Source organism: Dermochelys coriacea, chromosome 3 (assembly GCF_009764565.3).
Source record: "Dermochelys coriacea isolate rDerCor1 chromosome 3, rDerCor1.pri.v4, whole genome shotgun sequence".
NCBI lineage: Eukaryota > Metazoa > Chordata > Testudines > Dermochelyidae > Dermochelys > Dermochelys coriacea.
In genome coordinates, this window is record NC_050070.1 from 109,629,206 (window position 1) to 109,655,111 (window position 25,906).

Here is a 25,906-nt window from a genome sequence, read left to right on the forward strand (position 1 = left end):
CTCCACTATCTGACTCCAAAATGATTTATTTCTTCTTACATTTATCCTGAGTGAAGGGTGGCTACACACCCCTCAGCCTCAGCATGGTCTGAGACTGCCTACTGGGTTTGGAAGAAATGGAATTTACCCAGAAGCAGGGAAAAAAGATCAGTTGTTAATTAGGGCTGCTGATTAATCACAGTTAGCTCATGCAATTAACTAAACAAAATTAATCATGATTAAAAAAATTAATCGCGATTAATTGCAGTTTTAGTCGCACTGTTAAACAATAGAATACCAATTGAAATGTATTAAATATTTTTGGATGTTTTTCTACATTTTCAAATATATTGATTTCATTTACAACACAGAATACAAAGTATACACAGGTCACTTTATATTTATTTTTATTACAAATATTTGCACTGTAAAAATGATAAACAAAAGAAACAGTATATTTCAATTCACCTCATACAAGTACTATAGTGCAATCTCCTTATCGTGAAAGTGCAATTTACAAGTGTAGATTTTTTTTGTTACATAGCTGCACTCAAAAACAAAACAATGCAAAACTTCAGAGCCTACAAGCCCACTCAGTCCTACTTTTCGTTCAGCCAATCACTAAGACAAACAAGTTTGTTTACATGCACAGGAGATAATGCTGCCCGCTTCTTATTTACAATGTCACCAGAAAGTGAGAACAGGCATTCTCATTAGATTTTTGTAGCCGGCATTGCAAGGTATCTACGTGCCAGATATGCTAAATATTTGTATGCCCCTTCATGCTTTGGCCACCATTCCAGAGGACATGCTTCCATGCTGATGCTCCTTAAAAAAATAATACATTAATTACATTTGTGACTGAACTCCTTGGGGGAGAATTGTATGCCTTCTGCTCTATTTTACCTGCATTCTGCCATATATTTCATGTTATAGCAGTCTCGGATGATGACTCAGCACATGTTCATTTTAAGAACGCTTTAGCGGCAGATTTGACAGAACGCAAAGAAGGTACCAAGAAGGTACCAATGTGAGAGTTCTAAAGATAACTACAGCACTCAACCCAAGATTTCAGAATCTGAAGTGCCTTCAAAATCTGAGAGGGATGAGGTGTGGCGCATGCTTTCAGATGTATTAAAAGATGTATTAAAACACTCCAATGCAGAAACTACAGAACCTGAACCACCAAAAAAGAAAATCAACCTTCTGCTGGTGGCCTTTGCCTCAGATGATGAAAATGAACGTGCATCTGTCTGCACTGTTTTGGATTGTTACTTAGCAGAACCCAACATCAGCATGAATGCATGTCCTCTGGAATGTTGGTTAAAGCATAAAGGGACATATGAATCTTTACTAGCATGTAAATATCTTGCGACGCTGCCTACAACAGTGCCATGTGAACACTTATTCTCACTTACAGGTGACATTGTGAACAAGAAGCAAGCAGCATTATCTCCTGAAAATGTAAGCAAATGTGATTGGCTGAATGAGAAGTAGGACTGAGTGGACTTGTAGTTTTGCATTGTTTTGTTTTTGAGTGCAGTTCTTTTTGCACATAATTCTACATTTCTAAGTTCAATTTTCATGACACAGAGATTGCACTATAGTACTTGTATTAGGTGAATTGAAAAATACTATTTCTTTTGTTTTTATAGTGCAAATATTTGTAATAAAAATTAATATAAAATGTGCACTGTACACTTTGTATTCTGTGTTATAATTGAAATCAATATATATGAAAATGTAGAAAACATCCAAAAATATTTAAATAAATTGTATTCTATTATTGTTTAACAGTGTGATTAATCGCGATTAATTTTTTAAATTACTTGGCAGCCCTATTGTTAATGCTTGGCCTTAAACATCAGAGGAGGAACTCACACAGTAAAAGGACACTTAGGAAGGAGAGGGAAAGGGGCATGCTTTCAAAGTAGAGAGGTACTTTTTAAATGCAGGACCAGCTGAGGAAGAAGGAAAGTCTCTCCAGAGAAGAGGAATAGGATTCAGGATTCAGAAGAGAAGCCATATTTTGCGGGAGTGGGAGATCTTGGATTCTTTAGAGGACTCTGACCTAAGCCCAAATGTTTTATTGTTTGTCTGGATCTGTATCTTTCTTGATCTATGTAAACAGTGATTGGGTTTGGAGACTGTTGCAGAGCTTGTGTGGCCACTTGCTTCCACTATCATGCACAAGTTAGAACTCCAGAGAAGGATATACTTAAGCAACTGGGATGTCTGGGGTGGGGGGAGGTCACATTGGGCCTGGGGATCAAGGGCAGACATGTTTTTGTGAAGGGGTAACAGACAGCGAGTCTGTGCCCAGGAAGTGTGCCAGACAGACCTAGGAAAGAGACAAGGCTGGAGCCTCTTGGGGAAATATAATATTAGGTATAATATTGCTTTCCCCTTTCCTGTACCTTAGCTTAGCTCTCTGTTGCAGTATGACCAGAGTTTAGTCTTTTCAAGGTTTTGATTTATATATATTATACACCTTTAAAACTCTGAGAGAGCAACAAAATCTCTAAAGGAAAAAAGTTTACTATGTCTATGTGTGTGTGTGTGTGTGTGTGTGTGTATTATTTGCATAACAGTTTGCTTATAACCCATGAAACTCTTATGAATATTATCAACAACAACTTTCAGGGGGTTTTCCTTTGTTACTTCCAAAGTTCAAATGCAGCACATGCACACACACACACACACACACACACACACACACACACACACACACATACTGCCCCAGGTTTCTTCTCTGTCTCTCAGAGACAGAGGTGGTGTCTTGTCTTTTTGTAGGGCCTGCCCCTCCTTAAAGTTGGGAAATAAGTGTCAGTCACATGGTCTCTTTCAAATTCCATTTGAATCTTCACAACAACAAAAAGAAAAGGAGTACTTGTGGCACCTTAGAGACTAACAAATTTATTTGAGCATAAGCTTATGCTCAAATAAATTGCTGTAGCTCACAAAAGCTTATGCTCAAATAAATTTGTTAGTCTCTAAGGTGCCACAAGTACTCCTTTTCTTTTTGTGGATACAGACTAACATGGCTGCTACTCTGAAACTTTCACAACAACAGTTTGCAATTTGCAGACAGCCTTAAGCAAATTCTAGTCATCTTCTTCTTCCAGTGGGGTAAGTGAGCCTGCAGTCTGAGTCCAACAAAACTGGCAGAGTCCCTGGAACACAGTCCTTACAGCAGACCCGTCTGTTTCTTATACTGCTCTATTGCTAAGTTCTTCAGTCTGGCTCCCACTCCTCTATTTATAAACGCCTTCTCCTCCCCTGGAGTTTGGTTCCACTCTCAGAGTGATTATGAAGGTGTTCCAGCAGGCTGCTTGCCCACAATGAAAATCACCCATGTCGGTTCAGATAGCCTATTGCCAACCACAATCTTGAGATTCTGGCCCATCCAGCACTCACCTCACCTGGCTCTGGCAAGTCAGCAGGCATACAGAGTCCCCAAAACAAAAAACAAGAAACAATGTATCCTCCCCATGGTTTCTGCCATTGTTTAGACTACTAAATGGTGAATACAAGCCATGTGGGTCACACCCACTCAGACACAGGAAGTTTAAAGCATATGGACTCAGTATGTGAGGCACAAACACAGCAGCATGATGCGTGCCCAACAAGGAGAGCACCACCAGGGCCATGTCATAGGCCCTTTTCAAATGTTTCAAGTTGAGCCTCTGAAAAGTGAGGTATCCAAAGTTAGAGGCCACTTTTGAAAATGTGGACCTTAGTTTGTACTGGCTCCACTGTCTTTCAGCATGGGCCAGCCCCCCTTCTGATGGCTCTTTATCATACCTCTCACTAGTGTCTCATTAAAAGGCATAGCACTCATTTGAGACCAGAACTTTCCTTAGTCCCACATCAACTTCCTGTTATTTCATTGTTTAGTCCTGTGAATGCTCAGCCTCAGAGAGGGGAGATCATGAGAATGAGGTTATAGCAAATGTTACTTGTAAGAAAGAAAGAGTGTTTCATCATTTTTGGCATCCTGCTCTCTTTTTTTTGTTGTATCCCGCATTTGGGTCCTGGACTCACCTTATGAAAAGGCCAGTGTCATGTCACAGGACCTTGGAAATCTGAGAGCTAAGCTCTTTACTCTAAGTCTATCTCAGGTCTAAAAGCTTGTAGTCTGGAGCTCATTCTCGCAGGGTTTCTGTGAACTGCCTGTCAAATTCGTGTGCTGAGGTGAACGGGCTCATCAAAGCTTGCGACTTATCTTTGTCTTTATTTGTCTTATATTTGTCAACCCATTAGGCTCATGATGAAGGGTGAACTGTGCAAAACTATCACTGAGACAACAGGAGAGTGCTTCTCAAGTTTTCCTCCATTGATTTTAACTAACCTTGCACTTGGCTTTTCAACCTTGCGGAGCGTGGGGAAAACTCTTCGTTATTAAAAAATGAATAAGAATTTGAGTTTGTTCAGCAACATTTCCACAGGTCTCCAAACTGGAGCATTCATATGCATCTTTCTAACCTATGCCTGTGTGGCTTATATGTCCCCCTCTCAGCTACAGAGCTTGTAAGAGAGAACACACACAATCCACTAAACAAATAGCAATATTGTGCCCTTTTATTTGAAGCTCAAGAGTGCTTTACAACCATCAGTAAATTTAGCCTCACAATAGCCCGGTAAGCCAGCAAATTTCAGGAGGCAATCACTACTACTCCAATGTTACTGATGCAACCGAGGCATGCTGAGTTTAAGTGACTTTCCCACAGCTGATCTAACTACAGTAGAGCCAGGTGTAGCGAGGCAGTTTGGGTTCAGCTGTTCATACATCTTGTACCCACTGAGAGCCAAAAAAACTCAAAGTAAAATTCAGGGAAAACCACTGGTCAAAACCATGCAAAACTGAGAGCCAAATTCTCTGCTGAGGTAAATCAGGACAGCGCCATTGAAGTACATGGAGCTGCACCAATTTACACCATCAGAAGTTTGGGAGAGTAACAGCTTTGCATGGTTTTGATGCAGAACTGTACATGAGACAATGTTCACTCAGACTAGAGTAAGGTTTTCAAGCTTTGTGCACTCAGCAGCTTCCTAAACCTTAGTGATCCTATCAACAAAGAGGAGATAAGTTTAGATTAATAGAGAGCCTGAAACCAGGAGAGTTTTGTGTCTTTTGTGGTATAATAATTATATTATTATATTGCAGTAGTGTGCAGAGGCCTCAGTCAGGACTGATGTCTCATTGTGATTGGAACTGTTCAAAAATAGGGCTACATTGCCGAAAACAAAATCTAGCCCACAGAGGCAGACAAGGTCCCTGCCCCAAAGAGATTACAACTGATCCTGCAAAGATTTAAGTACACACTTAAGTCAGTAGAACTACTCACAATGCATAAAGTTAAGCACGTGCTTAAATCTTTACAGGATTGAGGCCTATGAAATTTCCCTACATGGAGAAATTTATGGAGAGGCTGTAGCTGTGCCCTCCCATCCTTTCACTCATTTCTTCTTATGCAACACTGCACATGAAACCTCCCACAGCCCTTTACTGAGGTCTGAGAATTGCAGCAGAGCATGTTACAGAGCTCAGTCTCCATTTCCCAATGCACAAGGCCGGGCTAGTTGGTGCAACAGAGGAAACCCTCTCCTCCCAGGAGCTGAAAATGCTACCTCTATGACGTTCCCAACCTTTTTTTAGCCTGGGAGCAGAGAACAAAGTATTAGTCATGAACATGAGCTTCCCAACCCCTGATAGTGATAGATTTAAGGCTAGATAGTGCAAACCTTACTCATGTTAGTGAGCACATGACTATTTCCACGGATGACAGCAACCTGAGCAAGAGTGCACAACCTGGCCCATTACAAGTATGCATGTTTTCTTTTTAAACAAGTGAAAATTTAAAAGTGAAATATTTAAATCACACAAACAAATCTAATAATTCCCCTGGACTCTGGACTTCCCACCAAAAGTGGCAGTTTCCCATTCACGTCCCCTCATCCCAGCTGCCCTGCAACCTCCCTGCAGGCCCTCCACAGAGCTGAGATTAGCTCAGTTTCACAGGAGCTGTGCGGGCACATGAAGCAGCCGGCCCTGAATGGCAGCTCTCTTAATAACTTCAATCCCTGTGGCATGCGCCACAGAACTTTTTCAATTATTATTAGCCAAGATCCCTCTACGACCAGAATTCCCCTTTCCCCACCAGAATTACAGAAGCTAAGATTCAGTGAAGAAGGGTGAGAGAGAAGGAAAGAAAACGTAGAAGGCAGCTCTTCAAGTTAATATTTGTAATTTGCAGTAATAAATTACATGTGCCTGACAAACAATGGAGGGTTACATTTGCCCACAGTTTGAAATTCCCCCTCAAACAAACAAAAACTTGAAGTGAGAACCCAGGCTAAATGTCTCTTGAAGAAGAAAAGGGGCAGGGGGAACCACACACCCAAAGAATATTCAATGCAAAAGCAATAGGTCTAGTGTTCTCCTTTACAGTCTGTGAAGAAGCCTACTCAGATCTGCCCCCCACCATCATTGAATTAAAAGGGAAAAAAATCTGTGAACCATCAAGTCAACCCACACTGGCAGCACTCCACTGCTTGTCTAGGAGCCAAATCTCTATAGTTTATCTAAGGCCATAAAAGTGGCTTTTGAAACCATTAGGGTTCATGCCCAAATCCTGTTACAGATAAGAAGGTTTGTACACTCGTCACTTGGGCTTTATTATTCAGAGTGCATGCCTTGGCATTGCAAATTTAAAAGTCCCAGCTGAGGCATGACGAAGTCAAATGACCCGCCCAAGGTCACACACAGCAAGGGGCAGAGTTAGAAACAGAACCCTGGTCTCCAGACTCCTTGCTCCTGCGCTAACAACTAGACAACACACACTCCCTAACCCCTAAGTCATTATTGTACTTCTGCTCAAAAGTACTCCCCATAATAATCTATTGGCATCAACTTTTCTCTTTCATTTTCACTTGGGGCAGGAGATAGGAGAGTATTTGTGTGAGGTTAAGGGGGAGAGGTCCCTGCTCACTCTCCTGACCAAAGTGCAATGACATAGTAGTGACTATATAGCCACTTAGTTAGTCACTATGGCAAGGGAGTAGCCCTGAGGAGGTTGCGCTCCACCTTCTATGAGGGCCCATCACTGTCACAGGCTGTGACTACCCAAACACATACATGAAAAGGAATTGACACCTGACATATGGTAGAGACTGGGCTTAAACGAAGCATAGCGTATGTCATAGAATCATAGAATATCAGGGTTGGAAGGGACCCCAGAAGGTCATCTAGTCCAACCCCCTGCTCAAAGCAGGACCAAGTCCCAGTTAAATCATCCCAGCCAGGGCTTTGTCAAGCCTGACCTTAAAAACCTCTAAGGAAGGAGATTCTACCACCTCCCTAGGTAACGCATTCCAGTGTTTCACCACCCTCTTAGTGAAAAAGTTTTTCCTAATATCCAATCTAAACCTCCCCCATTGCAACTTGAGACCATTACTCCTCGTTCTGTCATCTGCTACCATTGAGAACAGTCTAGAGCCATCCTCTTTGAAACCCCCTTTCAGGTAGTTGAAAGCAGCTATCAAATCCCCCCTCATTCTTCTCTTCTGCAGACTAAACAATCCCAGCTCCCTCAGCCTCTCCTCATAAGTCATGTGCTCTAGACCCCTAATCATTTTTGTTGCCCTTCGTTGTACTCTTTCCAATTTATCCACATCCTTCCTGTAGTGTGGGGCCCAAAACTGGACACAGTACTCCAGATGAGGCCTCACCAGTGTCGAATAGAGGGGAACGATCACGTCCCTTGATCTGCTCGCTATGCCCCTACTTATACAACCCAAAATGCCATTGGCCTTCTTGGCAACAAGGGCACACTGCTGACTCATATCCAGCTTCTCGTCCACTGTCACCCCTAGGTCCTTTTCCGCAGAACTGCTGCCGAGCCATTCGGTCCCTAGTCTGTAGCGGTGCATTGGATTCTTCCATCCTAAGTGCAGGACTCTGCATTTATCCTTATTGAACCTCATTAGATTTCTTTTGGCCCAATCTTCCAATTTGTCTAGGTCCTTCTGTATCCTATCCCTCCCCTCCAGCGTATCTACCACTCCTCCCAGTTTAGTATCATCCGCAAATTTGCTGAGAGTGCAATCCACACCATCCTCCAGATCATTTATGAAGATATTGAACAAAACGGGCCCCAGGACCGACCCCTGGGGCACTCCACTTGACACCGGCTGCCAACTAGACATGGAGCCATTGATCACTACCCGTTGAGCCCGACAATCTAGCCAGCTTTCTACCCACCTTATAGTGCATTCATCCAGCCCATACTTCCTTAACTTGCTGACAAGAATGCTGTGGGAGACCGTGTCAAAAGCTTTGCTAAAGTCAAGAAACAATACATCCACTGCTTTCCCTTCATCCACAGAACCAGTAATCTCATCATAAAAGGCGATTAGATTAGTCAGGCATGACCTTCCCTTGGTGAATCCATGCTGACTGTTCCTGATCACTTTCCTCTCCTCTAAGTGCTTCAGGATTGATTCTTTGAGGACCTGCTCCATGATTTTTCCAGGGACTGAGGTGAGGCTGACCGGCCTGTAGTTCCCAGGATCCTCCTTCTTCCCTTTTTTAAAGATGGGCACTACATTAGCCTTTTTCCAGTCATCCGGGACTTCCCCCGTTCGCCACGAGTTTGTCACCACATTCCATTACATGATTGTCACCACATTCCATTACATGATTTCGTTGTTTGTTCACTGGCTGGTCCTAAATGCTACACTCGTGAAATTGGTTTATAGAGTAACATATTGGCTTGTGTGTGGGGCTAAACTGCCTTATGCTGGATGGAATGTCACACCCACTCAGATGTACATGGTCATGTTGTTCTCCAGGAGAGATGAGCACACAAAGACGGTATAAGACTTACTATTACTGCAGTTAACACAACAGGCCTACATACATTTTCCCAGCCTAGGGTGTGTGAGAGAGAGAATCTGTGATTTCCTGCTTGTAGTAAGAAATGGTTTTAAGGGGGAAGAGGGCAGAAGTAAGGGATGGGTGGGGAGACACAAGAAAAGAAATGGTGGTGGTTCTTGTTAATCTACTCTTTGAAGAAACCTGTGAGATCTTATGAAAGGAAGGAGGAAAGCAAAGGAGTTGGGCAGATGTTTTCAGAGGGAGTCAAAGCTTGAGAGAAAAGCAACAAGGATTTTGGATATGAGCTTCAATGAGGGTGGAAAATAGAGTCCAGTGATCAGTAGCAAAAACCTTAAAAACCTATTAGCTGCAATCAATAGCAACTCTTGGGGTTGTGGAGCTCTGGCATCCTTAGGTTTACTGCTATCTATATGGTTGCCTAGAACTCCCAGAATATATACAGCGGCCTGTGCCCCTCAAAGAGCAGATCTAGTAATAATCCAGAAATGCCCCCAGTCTGCCCACCCCTCAGTGTTTTTTCTTTCCTGCTCATCCATTCTGTTCCTTCCCCGTTTGCTCAGAGCCTAGCACCATGCTATAGGTTATCAAAGCTCTTGCCAGAGGTCTTTCCCTAATGGCTCTCCCCCCGTGTCACTTGTCATGCTCCTGGCACACAGGTTGGCTTGTGTATAAGCTTCAGAGCCTTTGGGTTTCCCTGGCAGATGTGAGGAGGGCTGTGGTCACGAGAAGGTCAGAGGGTTCAGCCTTAGGTTGGGAGACAGCTGGACAGAGCCCTACCTATCTATCTTTGCACTAGACCTTGGATAACAGAGAGCCAACCCTGCAATAAAGGAGGCTGGCTATGTGTTCAAGGAATGGCACTTCTGCAGGACTCAGAGGTTTGGCAGTCCAAGAGCATGTAGGGCCATGGCAAGAAGCATGCTGAAAAGAGCAAGCTGTGCTAGAAATCATGTTTTAGTAGGTCACAAGAATAAAATTGCGTGTATAAGGACTTAGTTATCCCTATGAACAGAGAGGCTAGATGGACCCGTGCCATCCAAGTGCTCTGAAACAGAGATTTGGTATTGGAAAAAACTGTTCACTAATGTACAGATGTAAATTTTTCACAACAAGGTGGAAACAGTATCAGAAATAACAATATTGGCATCTGCCTCAGGACAGTTGCTACCTTCTTACAACTTTCTTTCTTTCTTTCTTTTTTTTTTTTTTTTGCATCTGGTTCCATTTATGACTCATACTTCCCAAACAAGCCATATGTTGCTGCAGAAGGCCTTTAACTTTGCTTGATTCATATTGAGCTGTATCCCTGGCTCTCACCCAAATAAATGTAATAGAAAAAGTGGTTTTATCAAAAATAAAAATGAAACCCCATTTGCACCGAGATTTAATTAGCAGCCAGTAAGTCATTTTGGTGTTGAAAGCATGCACACTCCTGTTTTGATAGAGGCTGATTTGCACCTTCAAACTCCATTGTAACATTGCATTAGTTCAGAGATGCAGAGATGCCAAGGCCAGAAGAGATCAATCACTGTGATCATCTCATCTCACCCGCTGTACAACACAGGCCATACAACTGCCCCCAAAATAATTCCTAGAGAAGATCTTTCAGAAAAACATCCAGTCTTGATGTACAAATTGTCACTGATGGAGGCCCCAACCCCGCTCCCTGGCAGGAGTGCTGGAGCAGGGCAAGCCCTGGTCCCTGCTCCCCAGCAGTAGCTCAAGGGCCAGATTAAAATGTCTGAAGGGCTGGATTCGGTCCCCGGCCGTAGTTTGCTCACCCCGGTCTAAAATCAGGAGTTGGCATTATATTAAAACACTCTGAATATAAATGATTAAACCATCGTCACTGCTGATGTTCCAGAAACTGAAAAGCCAAAAAATAAAATGGAATAAAAAAAAATCAACCATACTATTTTAAAACAGTCAGGCGTCTTTGTATTTCAATTGCCCTCTGTTTGAATTGTAATTCTTGGGTATTGTGCATCTGAACAACAAATTGTTGTGTAACATATTCCTTTAGGTACAATTGACTTCGCAGTATATGGTACTTTTGGTATTATATGGAACATCTTATTTTTAAAAAAGCATCAGAGGGATTAACAATAGTCCCCTCTTCTGGGAAATCTCACTGGAGATGCCAGGAAACTCTGAAAGGTTCACCTTATAGAATTTCCAACTATTTACCAGGAGAGTATAGGAGATGTAGAATGGGCAGTGGGGCTGTTCAACCCTGCATCTCCTGAGGAGCAGAGAACAGGAGACATCTCTGCATCACTCTGATGCTCCCCATTGGCAGCACGGTTCCTGCAGGAGCTGTTCTGCCACTCTAGCAGCCAAAGAGAAACCCCAGCCAGAGTTAATGCTGCTTTAAGCAGCATTAACTCTCACTTGGATTTGTGCATGCAAATCCACAGGGTTAGCACAGGGCAATGCCCAGACAGTGGCTGATCCTTTGCTGTAAAGCCTGGCAGAGACCCAATTCCACAGAGCTCCAACAGCAGTAGTTTCATGGGGTCCCAGAGAGAGGGAATAACACCACAGAACTGTTGCTCCCCCAACTTTCTATTCCCTTCCAGGCTCCAGTCCCCTGTAATAAGTGATACAGCAGGTAAGCAGATGTACTTATCCTACAACACTCCTAAAGAGAGATCTGTTTGATCTCAGCACCTTCCTGCTCACAGCAGGACCATAGGAAATAAAAATGGAAAAAAACTATTCGTCCAGTTAGCCCCTTTTCTGCCAGTGAAGGAGTATTACCTCCAGTGTCCATATTTCCCTCCGACTTTGTGTAGAAAACTATAGTATTAAAAGTTCACTTTCTCCTCTGTAGCACGTCCACAAAAAACTTGTGAAACAGACCTCAGGTGAAGATCAGGCAGTCTTTCTGTAGCAATCCCACATTTAATTGTTAAAATGTCAAATATAAAACGGAGAGAAAAAAGCTAGTCACGGAAATTCTTTAATCTCCACTTTATCATTCTCATTTTTCCTGGCAGTGAAATTAAGCAATTTCAACCATAAATGTGCTTGCTTGCTTACTTTTTTGATAAACATGGATGCTGAGCAGGGAAGAGTGATTATAAAAAATGCCAAATGGAGCTGAAGCCCCAAATGTTTTCAGACTCAGTTATGGAGAAGTACAATTTTTAAGGGCCATATTTTCAAATGTGCTCAGTAATTGAAAACAAGTGCTCAGCACTTTTGAAACTGATCACTTCACTTAGGTGCTTAAATGAGAGCAGTTCAGCTCTCTTGAAAATCTGGGTCTTGAAATATTCATTACCTATTGCTAACTCTTTGGAGATCTTGAACATAGGCACTAAAAACAAGCACACAGGCCCTGCCCTAAGTATTCATTCGGCTTGCAGTCTGGAAAGTGTGAATGTTTGAAACGTGCCATTGTCCGTATGCTTTGAAAATACACAGGGTATTCATGCAAACAGTTTGTACAGTTATGGCCCACTGTCACACACACAAGTTTAGGGCCCATGCGTGCTACCATTGAAGGCCCTGGTAAAATCCCTATTGACAACAGGAACAGACACAGTCCACTAAGTCTCAAGGAGGGGAAGGAATGGAAAGGACTGTAAAGTGCTGAGCACCCTCTCTTCCCTTTGTTTTGGGTGGCAGTGAGAGTGCTCAGCAGTACCTTGTAGAAATGAGCCCTCACAGCCCAATCCTCCTGCCATTGAAGTGAATGTTAAAACTCTCATTGGATTCAATAGTGTCGGATCAGGCCTAAAATGACCATCCTTGCCTTTATCCTCGCTGTGAGGAGGGAAAAGAAATTGTATTTTGCCGCTAGCGTTTCTTCACCTATTTGGGTCTGCGTGTGCCTCCATATACGTTAACACTTACAGGTTTGTCTCAGAATAGTCATGTCAATTAGTGGATGTCACTCATCTCTGAAGAATGTGACAAGGCGGTTTATGTGGTAATGTCGTTTTGTTTTTAATTAAGCTTGTGGCTGATTACGTTCCTCCAGTCACTGTCTGCCTCAGGATGAATACCCAAATAAAGCTGAAACACAGCGATACCCAGTGGAGCAAGAAATCATTACTACTTACATTTCTACCTCTATTTTTGCGAACATTCCTCTCTCTAGCCTGCTGCCAAACCTATGACCAACCGAGCTGGTGTAGGTGTATCTACTCTACTCCGGTGCAGGTGTATCTTCAAGCCGTTTCTCAGCTGGTGTAAATCAGCAAAGTGCCACTGAAGTCAATGGAGCTACACTGATTTACACGTGCTAAGGATCTCACCTATATAGGCCTTACCTTACTAGATGGTTACTTTTATAGCACACAGGAATGTACAGTACTACAGGAGGCAATTTACATTCTTTAAAATCTCTGTGACAATGACACTAAGGGTCTGGAGGCCACTTATTCCCAGTGTAAAGGGCAGCACAAGGCCTCAAATCCCAACTAAGCCCTATACGAGGACTAACGTGGTGCATAGGTCTCATGCTGGGCCTCTCACAGGTGTGAATTTAATCCATCAGCACCAGTCATACTCTAAGACAGGGTTGCCAACCCTCCAGGATTGTTCTGGAGTCTCCAGGAATTAAAGATTATGTCATGTGATGAAACCTACAGGAATACGTCCAATGAAAATTGGCAACCCTGTTCCAAGATGAGATCTTTAGCTTTACCATGTATTTGATTTCAGTTGCGTACCTATCATACAGCCATAGACCTTTACAAAAGTTTAAAGACATTGCAAAAAATCTGTTCCGGCTACAAAAAATAGCAGCCACACTTACAGAGCTCTCTCCTCACACACAAAGGAAAGAAATGCTAAAGAGGAACCTTCCTCACCTAATACAATTCCCCAAGAGTAGCCTGTGTAAATACATAGTCCATGTAGGTCTCACATATGGACAAAGGCAAAGTAATTAAAAAAGCTGATCTCCATACTTAATTCTGCCTGTCATGCCAAATCTAGAACTCAGGTGGCTGATGTAGAGCACACAAAGCCCAAAAGAGTGATATTAGGGCTATTCAAACTGTTTAACACTTAAGTATTAAATTGGGCTTCCAGAAAACATATGTACAAAACCTGCAATAGAGTCTGCAATTCAGGAAATGGAGGGCACATCCAAGTATTGTCACAGTAATATACTCAATTGACACAAATGCACGTGGTCTTGGCTGCCTGTGTATGTATGTGATTTACAACCATAAATGTAAAAAATTTGGTGAGAATTAATTGCATGGAAGAGTGGGCAGGTGTTTGCACTGCATTTGCTAGATTTACTTGGAAGACTTTCTTTAGAGCTTCCAGAGCATATTAATTAGGATTTCCAAAAGCACCTAAATGACTTAGGAGGACAAGTGTCATTGACTGAGTCTGCCTAAGGCATTTTGAAAAGCCCATCCATTTTGTCAATGTGTCCTAATATGGGAAATGTCAACGTGCAGATATTTAACACGGCACAGGACATGGTAGCTGCCTTAGTGTGCGTGTAACACTAAAGTTGTGATTGTGCAGGTAGTAATGTGGGGCACATCCCACCCTTTTCTTTGCTGTCACTAAAGGTGAATAGGTACTGACACTGCTATGGTGACCCTATTCTGAGACGAAAGGAGGCAGGGAGCTTGGCAGGGGTCTGTTTCACCCTTGGCCCTTATGTAAAAGTTGTATAGATTACATAAGAAATCAATAATCTTCCAATATAATAGGTAATTATATCCCTGCTTTAGAATTCTATAGGATTTTTCAAAACTCCCATGGAAAAGAAAATATTCCCTATTAAATTTTTATATTTTCTCAGAGTAATTTCTGTAGTACCCAATTAAATCTCTCTGTATTAAATCTCTTCCTTTCAGCCTTATTAATTTCTGGAAGATTTTTACATAAGAGCATGTACATCTCAGAGCTACTCTACTGGGCTCCATCCACCTCAGTCACACAGAGGGGCTAGGAGGTGACCAGCACCATGTGACTAAGGCTGGGTAAGGAAAGGGGCATGAAACAGTGCATCTGTAAGTATGTATTTCCGCCAGCCAACCTCCTAAAATCAATAAGAGTTTGGAATCTAACCGGCTTGGGTACATTGGAAAATCCCACAAAGTGCCCATCTGCAACTTTAGGTGCCTAAATAATTTTGAGAAACTCCCCCTAGGTCACTTTTGAAAATTGGAGTTCGGGTTCTATGTCACTTAGGTGCTCTTGAAAATTTTATCCCAAGTGTCTGCATTAGGTTCATTTTTCAATATTTTTTCATAGCATAAAAATAATGATCCATTCCTACTACATACTTAGCACTTGTAGAATGATTTATGTTTTTCAAAGCACTGTATAAACATTAACTCGTTAAAACATATCATCAATATTAAAATAGAAAGTATCTGAAACCATTTCTGGAGTTGCTTCACTTTAACCAAAAAAAATCCCAAGTAATTTCAATGATACTTGATCAACAGTTATAAAAAAAAATTGCTCCCAGGCTGAGAAGTTGAGTGACAAATCGCAGCTGCAAATTAATTAAAACAAGCACACTGTAAGTCCAGCAATAGAGGGGGGTCTTATATTGGAAATGTTAATAGACCTTTTTTACCACTGTGGCACTCCTGGACTCCATTCTAATAAAAATATGTGTCATTATTTGTCCACTGTGCAGGGCATTTTGTTCTTAAGTGAATTAATACAGTAAAATGCACCTCAGCAGGGTAACAACTTTTTTGCCAGATAGGATTTTTTTTAATTTGTTTATTACAGACTCCTTTTTATACAGGTGCCTGATGCTGTATGCATCGTGGCTCCAACTAGATATCCTGCTTCTCCTCTCTTCAGGTTTAGATGAGCCAGTTCCTGGCATGGATACAACTTGGTAAACCTCCCATAAGCACCTGGAATAGCATACTGAAATGGAAATAATAGGGCAGATCCTCAGCTGGGGCAAATTGTGACAACTGGGGACCTGCTCCAACTTCATTGTTGGAAAATAAGATGTACTATGATGATAGCTGATAGGAAGGCAAAGTGTGATCTGCGTTTTCAGCTGTTGCACCTATACATAAGCCCTCCTACTGACTACTAAGCCAGGTGTTTAGGAATAGATGGCACAGAGAATTTACTATCATGCTAAGTAAACTTCACAGATAAACTTGGCAAATTCAAAGAACACATGAAAAGTAGACATCTCATTCACATAACTGTATATTTATTTCTTTTTAAAGAACACTCCTTAATTGTATTGTAATTCAATATACAAACTTGGTTTCACAGAATTATAATATACTAAATAGCACAAAAGATAACCCATATTTTTCTTGGGTTTTTTCGTGTGTATGCTGGTGGCAGTGGTAACCTATCACACCTTCAAACATATAAGCAGGGGTTCCTCCTGACTGTCCCCCACTGACTGAACACCAATCCAGATGATGTCCTAAAGAAGCCGTATTCTTGAAGAACAAGAATACTTCCTTGCCCCTGAACTCTGCGGATGTCCGCAGTTGTAGTTCTCTCCCTCTGGCCAGGAGGGCTGAGACTACAGTTGTGGTGTTCTTCCTCCTGGCAGAAAGGAGGACAGGTAGTCTCCCCTAAAGCTGAAATCAATATCATTGTGGGGATTGATGAGCTGGTGGTGCTCGGGAGCAAGTGTCCATCTTCTTTTCTCCCTGCACCCACATTCCCACCATTCTAGACCCCAAGTGTGACCCCACTGCAATCCACCTAAGCTTCAGTTTGTGCAGAGACACCCAAGGTTACTCCCAAACTTGAGTCTCCCACACGCAGCGCACAGCACTGCTTGCCAAGCTATTGGGCCAGCCGACAACCAAGTTCTATAGACTTAGATGTTCTTTGTCACCTCGTTTTTAAAGACACTCCAGTATAGGTATGTGTTGACCTATGGCCTGATCCTGCTTTCCCTGAAATCAATGGCACAACTCCCATCACCTTCAATGAGAGCAGATCAAACCCCTAGTGTCCAAATCAGTTACATATAATTGTACCAGTGATGCACTTGTACATATTTACATGGGGTGGAATGTTTTCCCATTTTTTTAAAAGGAGAATATATAGATCAACATGTTCACATAAGACCAAATACTTTTAATATATTTATAACTGTTTTATAAAGCTTTGAAAAAAGTCACAATAGCACATTGTTTTACTTTAATGCTTTACGGTACTATCAATTTAAAATCACAATCAGCACTTAAGTTATAGTCAATCCAGCAAACAAGAGACAAAAAAATTACAAGAGTTAAGAACTGGCTGATACATCCTTTATCTTTTTTTTAAACTAATGCATAAGTGCAGAATAAGATAAGATACTCTAGTTTAAATATCTTGTTTACAATATACATTTTTGTTCTAATTACGCAACAGTAAATCCCATGCTTCACATAGAAAAGCAATCCACAACATTAAGAAAAAAATTTACAATTTATGAAACAAAGTAAATAAATATTAGTATTACAGAATCAGAGCTGTACATAAAAGCTTTTCAATTTTAATCATATAAAAATATGCTTTTAGTGCAACCTCACATATATATTGATGATGTTTTGCTTTACATCATTTAGATCCAAGTGTCCAAAAAAGGAAAGAAATTACATTTATTACAAAGCAGATACACAAATTCTAAAATATGTACAAATTACTGCTAAAAAAATGCTTATAAGAATATAAGCAAAGTAAAGAAAAGGCACAAACATCTGTACAATTTAAAAGTACCAGACCCAATAAGAATTTCAAATTTCATTTTGGTCAGGCTCATGATGACTTGTCATTTTATCTAATTCTTTTGATATAACAAAAGTATATATAATTGCAAACTACTGTAACTTAGGACAGGCATGCTGTAAAGTTGAATACTTCTACCTCTAGAAAAAAAGGGGGTGGGTGGATAAATGTATGGGTAAAAGTCTCCAGGCATCTCAGATCAATGCAGTTTGCTCTTCTCAGATGATGCATCTTTTCTTTCCTGTGTGCTTGATGGAGATTCTTTCCTGCTGTGAAAGCCTAACTGTCTGACATCTACACCGCTCTTGTTATAAAAGGTGGAATGAGCTAGTGCAGTCTGTGATGTACCAAAACTGTCCTTTTCACCACTGTGCAAGTCAGGATGGGTGGCTGAAGCACAGGCCTGGCCTGGTTCAGATCCACTAAAGTGTTTAATGCTAAAATGTGCACTTTCTAAGGGATTCTGATAAGGCTCAGAAGCCCTCTGCGGCTGCTCTGCCCCATGCAGTACGGCTTCTTCTGTGGCAATTCGCAGAGAGGCTATGGCTTTTGTACAAGTCTGTATGTTTTCCTCCTGTTCCCTTTCTGTAGCTATAAAACTGTCTTCTGAAGTGCTTTGTTTTAGCAATGGAGAGGAGGATACATTGGATGGAACAGCCGGGTGCAAAATGTGAGGAGAGGTACATTTCTCATGGTGCTTAGAAATAATATAGGATTCTTTTGTAATGGTTTCTGAAGTTACTCTTTGCTTTTCCTCAGAGCTCTCCTTCTGCAGGGGCAAGATAGATGGAGGATGTAAATCTGATAGGGCCATAGGTACTGAATGGACCATTTGGATACCTCCAATGGGCATCATGGGGATAGGTGCTCGGATTTGTTGCTGGGAGTGTAATGGAAGGTGACTGAAGACATAATCATTAGGACCCTCAGGGAACAGGCTAGACCCATGATGGTTCGAAATTCCTTTTTCTCCATACATACTGAAGTAAGGACCCTGAGACAACCCTTTTCTCTGTAAACAGAAAAACAACAACACAGTCAGCAAAATCACTCCTGAAGCTTCCAAACCTACCAATTTCTCTTTTACGTGGTGTATGTAAAATAATGACCTTCTGTTCATATAGAAACTTTCATCCAAATGGATCTCTTAAGCACTTTGTAAACTCTACTCTCTGCTTAAACAAGGTACATAAGGTATATGTAGGGTTCATGTTGTTCAGCACTGAAAGGCGACTCCCTCTGAAGTGACATGTGGCAGCTGTTACAGTATTTTAGGTCAGCAAATGAAGAACGCAATAGTCAACTGAAACTGCAGAGGGAATTTTAGGGAGATAGACTCTATTGCCCCAGGTGAAATTGGGCTGGGGCCTCACGGTTAACACCCCTATTTTTGCAAAGTGTGTAAATTCCTACAGCGCTGGTGTTGGCAGTCTGCATTTGGTATCAGTGCCTTACTGCTGGGAAATACCCTTTTTAGTAAAAGAAAAATTACACTTACACACACACACACACACACACACACACACACACACACACACACACTTTAGTTCTGGCAAAAGGTGCTGGGCTGCTGGACTGAAGCCAGAAAGAATAAAACCCTCTGTTTCACAAAACAGGTATGGCACAGGTAACATCAGAGCCATCTTCCCCAGAGTGTCCTAGCAACGTGCCTCACCCCACACCATCTCTTTGTTGAAAGGACATTTCTATTTCCAGGGCTGTTGAATCCTTGGCCTCCATGCAGAGCTGGCAAGTATTCACACAGTGCTAAATACAATGGCGGCTCAATCCTGATATTGTCCTCTAGGCACTACTCCAATATAAATATGAAACAACCATAAGAAGGGTGCCAATGGATTGCCAGTTGAAGTGTGGTTTTGTGACACAGGCACTTATCTGCTTGGAATGGGATTGAGGGATTTTCCACAGGCCACTGTACTGCAATCATAAGATACTGACTTTTGGTCTTTCTACACCAGGTCCTATCTTGAAAGAGCAACCCAGAGTTGAAAAGCTAACCTCCAGTCCATACTAACCACATCCTGAGCTGCTTGAAGCCCCCTTTTTGGTCTCTTCATTTCTCCCATTTGTTTTTTATTTGATGATTACATATTGCTTATTGGTGCCTAGAGAAATAGTGATGGTAGAAAACTAGGACTACATTTGCATAGTGTTATGTGGGAATTATCCACACAGCTTCCATGGGAATCAACTGACTACAATCCTAATCACTGCTTTAAAGTGGAAAGGTTAGTGATCATAAGACTATTAACCACTCAAGAGCTGTGCAGCTAACCACAGTGCTGGTATGGGCAATCTGGAGATTGTGCCCCAAAAGGCTAATGCATTAAGCATCAGCACTTCACTGGGAAATCCTAGCTCCCAAGGCATTAACCAAACATTTGATCCTGTACCAGGGGAAGTGGTTTAGGGGACAATTAAAGATTCAGTGTTTGGGCTACCTGATGGCTGAATCACACATTGCACGGCAGCTTTGTCATACTCGATATAAATCAGTGCTGGGGCAGGAGGGATGACCCGAGATAGGTTAAACTCGGAGAAGAATCTAGGACAGGGTTTCTCCTACATAAGGGTAAGATGTTTAAACCCCATAAATAACCCGTCTTAGGTAAGCACAGCGGCAGCTCGCTATGCTGCCAATGAGATACAAAGCTTGAGGAATAAAATGGAATTGCCAGAGCACCAGGCTGAGAGTGCAGAAAGACATAACTATTTCAGTGCTCTCTAGTGCACGAGCTTTAGAGAGTCAGCCTGCCGTTGTTTTAGAAATTCATGGTCCCTCAGCACAGCTGCTTGAATTTGTTTTCCTTCTTTGGTCTGCCAGACGGTTTCTCAATCTGACTGTCCTCTTAAATGTTTCCCAATCCATGGTCTCTGACGCGACCACATCGGACAAAATAGAAACAGAGCAATGGCAACACAGAGGCGCTGCAGAGTAAAGTAACTCCTAGGAACATGGAACCCCTTATGGTCTAAGAATCTGTAAACAATAACTTCTCCCCATTGTATCCTGCAACAATTTCAAAGGGCAGCAAGCAGCCATCCACCTCCTTTGGAAACTGCTAATATGATACAAGCTGCTAAATTGTTTAAGAGCCTGCAGTTTTCCAGATGTACTTAGAATTATACAGGGCCCTGAGTCATAGTATTCACATCTGGATCCAGATTCCGAACCTCCTAAAGCTCAGGGGTGTTCAAATGCAGGGTTCTGGTTTGAACCATTATAGAAACAGGGGCCAGCTGAAAAATTCAAATGCAAGTTCACAGTCTGAATCCCTCTAACCTCCAAGAGTACAGGCTGGGATTTGGTTCAGGCCTATCTGCATTTAGGATGAAATTAAAAGGAAAGAGGAAATAGGGGGGTGCCCTCAATTATGCACAGATATCTCTTCAGAAATGAAATAGCTAGATATCAGCTATAATGCCAATGTACCTGAGTTGTGTGCATGCATCTTGTTCTATGTGAACCTTGCCTCTACTACAGGTTCCCAGCCCTTCTGGGTCACTCAACTCCTGCCCAATGCTAGTGATACTAACCCCCCTCAAAAGGGGAAGGAAAGAAAAGGGCTCCTTGCACTGGCCAGGAGATCTGATATTGAAGCTCTTTAAAGGTCAACTGAGCTGACACAGCAGTGTATGCTCCGAGGATCCCACCACAGCAGAGCCTCAATGTCCCCTAATGAAGGGTTGTGCCTTTACAGAATAAGATAGATAGCAATTTAACTTGTGCACCAACTTCACAGTAGTGTCAGACCTACTTTGGAGTGAGTGTTTTGTGAGTTAACTGCCTTTGTACAGCCAGCAGAAGGCACAAAAAATTTTTCTTTTTTGTAGTCCCTATAAAAATAATTGCCTTTCTAAGATTTTTAAATTTCTTATAGAAATCATAATTCATAGATATATTGTGCTTTTAACCCCAAAACACTTTAAAGTATATCTGAAGAACTACCAAAATACAGCCAATATGAAATGGAGGGTGGCAGCCAATCAAAGCCCAGTAGAACAATGGGGGAAGAACATTTTTGGCCCGGGAAACTAGAACAAATCTTTACTCATATAAAAAGTGCCATGGGAGTTTTAACGTCAATGCAGAGCAGACAAAGTTAGCCCCTTCTTACTCAACTGATCTGATAACTCTGTGTATTCAGAATGTTTTGTTACACACACACACACCTTTTCATTCCTATTAGGAGTGTGGAGCCAGCCACACACACACACACACACACACACACACACCCCTTTTCATTCCTATTAGGAGTGTGGAGCCAGCACAGCTATGCAGGAGTGAACGGGATTCTCTTCTGGTTTCAGCATCAGTGACAAAATTAAGGAGTACTTGTGGCACCTTAGAGACTAACAGATTTATTTAAGCATAAGCTTTCGTGAGCTACAGCTCACTTCATTGGATGCATTCAGTGGAAAATACAGTGGGGAGATTTATATATATAGAGAACATGAAACTGGGTGTTACCATACACACTGTAATGAGAGTGATCACGAAAGCTTAGGCTCAAATAAATTTGTTAGTGTCTAAGGTGCCACAAGTACTCCTTTTCATTTGCGAATACAGACTAATACAGCTGCTACTCTGAAAAGTGACAAAACTGTTATTTAAGTTCTAATTACCAAATCCTGAAAATGAAAAATAGTCCCTATCTAATATTTTCAGTTATAATAATTTCAGGTGTTATTTGTAATAAGAATAGATAAAAAAAATAGACAGATGTGTGTGATTTTAGGTTCACAGAGTTTAAAGTCAAAAGGGACCATTAGATTATCTTGTCTGACCTCCTGTACATCACAGGCCATTACATTTTACCCAATTACCCTATTAAGCCCAATAAATTGTGTTTGGCTAAAGCATATCTTCCAGAATAGCATCCAGTCTTTATCTGAAGACATCAAGAGATGGAAAATCCACCATTTCCCTTGGTAGTTTGTTCCAGTGGTTAAAGAACCTTACTTTTAAAAAATTCTGCCTCATTTCTTATCTGAAATTGTCTGGCTTCAGTTTTCAGCAAATGGTTCTTGCCATGACTTTCTCCACTTGATTAAAGAGTTTTAAAATTAGCAAAGTCATACTGATGTCCTGTCTAGGCTTAGATCCAAAAATATGAAGGAAATAAACATGAGAGATGACAGTGAATTACTGCCATTCATTACAATAAGAATTATATATATTTTATTGAAATGGGTCTGACATTATCTCAGAAATGCTGAGGTCTCAGGAGCCAATCTTGCAAGGTGCAGAGCACTTTCTGAAAGAGCAAACTGATGGTGCTAAGCACCTCTCAGCATGTGTTAAGCACCTTGCAGGATTAGGCACAGAATGCACAGCGTAACTATAATAGCAAGAATTGTCATGTTGCCCATGGGGAAATGTGTCACATCCCCTTTCACCAGTCTTATTACACCTCCAGGAATATGTATGCCAATGGAAGTGTTTCATATATAGGATATTTAGTCATTCAAGGGACTTAACAGCTCTCTGTTTACAGTATAACAACATAAGCTGTGGGGTCTCATACAATATTCATTCAATGTCAAGATACTATGACTGCTAAATGAATAACTAGTTATCCTGTTCTTTGCCAGTAAAAATGGTTTGTGTATCCTTTTTCTATGTTCATGTCTGTGAGAGTGCTAAAGTGCACTAGGGAATCAATTCCAAAGTTTAGAAATTGCTACTCTTATAAGTCCACAGTTCAATTCTTGTCATTCCCAGGGAAGAATCATAATTGTAGTGAACAAACAAGACAGATGATGGAAGATGAGGAAAGCACTGCCAGACTGTCCCAGGAAGAGATCTACAGTTCTGTCACTGATTGCCCATATTGAACCAACAGGTGTGGATGAAAGCAGCACTCCAAATAAAATTTCAGCAAGATGGCAAAGGTAACGTGAAAATAATGTGACCAAAAGAAGCACCTTAAACAAAAATGAAATGATTCCTTAAATCACACAGTAAAATAGTATTTGAAAAATATTATTTATTCTTACTTATATTATTGTAACACTTGGGAGCTTTGCGAATGTTAGGGCTTGTGAAAAGTACTGAACTGACAACTTTAGAAAGCCAAGTCTCTGCTCATTCACAGAGCAGGTACAGCATGGGGACCGGCAGTGCAAATTTTATTCCCACTGTCCCACCAACATTCTTACAGACTAACTGGAATGAAGCATCTCTAAGTTTGAAAATAGTTCAGTTTCCACTCAGTCCTTTGTGTCACTGGTGTGATTGCCAACTGTGATGGTGGTTTGTGTGATGTAAACACTACAATCAGATGATAGCTTCTAGGCCCTCATCTTGCAATGTGGTGCATATGGACACTTCCCTGCTCCCATTTGGAGTCTCATTTACATCAGTACTTCTATTTATTTCACCTGTGCTTCAGTGGTGTACCTTGGTACATTACATTGCAGTGTAAAGGGCCATACTCACTATAGTCTGGGCTGAGTCCCAACTGGCAATCTGGAGGTGAAAGGCTACAAATCTCATTACCAAGCCACAGGAGCAACCATACATCACTCGGTAAAGTACATTTTACATGTAAAATGGCTAATGAGGGGCCAGATGCTTCAGTGGTGTAAATCAGCATAACTACACTGATTTATCCCAGCTGGAGATCTGGCCCCAAGTCTGTAATGCTCTGTACCAAGCCACTGCAAGTGGCTGAGTCAAAGTTGTGGCTTGGTCCATATCTACTATAGTTTCCAATGTTCTTTCCTCAGGTTTTTGATGAGGCTCCAAGCCCCTTCTTTCCTCCTCTATAAAAGTTTTAAGTGAGTGATTCCAGCATGCAAGTTTACGAAGTTCTTTTAAAAGCTCTGTACAAGTTAAATAGAGCACTAGCTTTGATAATAAAAATTAAAATATTATTTCATACTTACTGCATGTCCCAATGGAACGGATTCAGACTGTAAATATTGACCCATAGACAATGCCGGATTATGGTACAGACCCCTTCTGGGTGATGCTGCTCTAACTGAGGCCATATATCTTCTCTCCCTCCTTGGAGACAGTTCTCTCCTGGCAGATGCATCTTTTCCAGGTGACATTGGCCTCCTAGGTGACAAATGACGTCTTGGTGAAACATCCCGTCTCGGTGATAACTCTCTCCTCAACACAGCTTCCTTCCTTGGGGAAAGGTGTCTCATGGGTGAAATATCCCTCCTTGGTGATAAATGCCTTCTGGGTGACAAATCTCCTTTGGGCATTAGATACCTCTTTGGTGAATTATCTCTATATGCCGAAGAATCATACCCTGGTGAGGACTGTCGGCTAGAAGGTGAGAAGTCCCTTGGAGATGAGGTGGGCTCTAATGAAAGCATATAATCCTCCTCCATACAACTAGGTATGTCTAACCTGTCTTTGTCGGGCTCTGAATCAGTTCTTTTGCTCTGGAAAAACCTCTGATATTCCGACATTTGTGAGTCTTCATATGAGTCGTGTGGTGTTATAAGCTGAGTAACCTGAATACTAGGTAAAGTAACCAAATAACTGATCAGGGAGGAGTGTCCCACTGAAATGGAACTGTCAGGAGAAGCCCCATAGGACGCCGCTGCAGCATTCACTGACAGTGAAGAGAATCTGGGGGGTTGGGGGCTGGTGCTTCTTGACCTTGTTTTTGGTGTTGAGTCTCCCTGGGTATCATCAAAATCATCGTCATCCTCTTCATCATCATCATTGTCATCTCCATCATCCCCATCCGATTCCTCAGCATCAGAAAACTGGTGTTCTTTTGATATGCCTGTCATCCTGCTACTCTTCTCTGCTTCCTGGTGCATGTCTTCAATGTTTTCTGAAATAGTCATGGCAAGTCAATCAAGTATGCACAGAGACACATTTCGGGTACAATCCTGAAGCCATTTCATACTGAGAACATCCTTTGGCATCACTGGATGTTCTCGGTGCAGAATGGTTGCTCAGTCAGGTCCTTAACAGAAACTAAACTGCTGTTCTTAATATTGATAATAATATAAAACCCCATAATCAACCTGAGTGAAATTCACCCTTGTGAAGAAGACCAGTCCAAAGCCTATCCTCCATGCCTATGCACAGAGGTGAAGTTCATTCTCTGTGGTCACTATTAACATCAGAACACTTACACCTCACAGACTAGAACTAGACCTGACACAGAAGACATTTAAATGGTAAGAATTTTTTTTCCAGCCTCAGCTGCTGTAGTATTAAATAATTAGAATCCACCTCAAACAAATGTGTCAGATTTATTTCTGTGTTTATTGTTTGTGAGTAAGATACTCACAAGACCTTTTTTTTTTTTAAAATAAAACCACCCTAAAAAT

General features: G+C 41.5%; 1 protein-coding gene across 3 annotated transcripts in view; it reads right to left on the reverse strand.

Moving 5' to 3' along the window:
* Positions 1–16,921: 16,921 nt before the first annotated feature.
* The window catches only part of HIVEP2 (HIVEP zinc finger 2), a 157,615-nt gene continuing 148,630 nt past the window's right edge, over positions 16,922–25,906 (reverse strand). For all 3 annotated transcript variants that reach the window (XM_038394849.2, XM_038394850.2, XM_043511121.1), the window contains exons 8-9: positions 24,491–25,401; positions 16,922–18,590 (exon numbers count right to left, since the gene is read on the reverse strand). In XM_038394849.2, the coding sequence (XP_038250777.1) occupies positions 17,778–18,590; positions 24,491–25,401 (1,724 nt within the window). In that variant the 3' untranslated portion in view covers positions 16,922–17,777. The remainder of the gene's footprint in view (positions 18,591–24,490; positions 25,402–25,906) is intronic.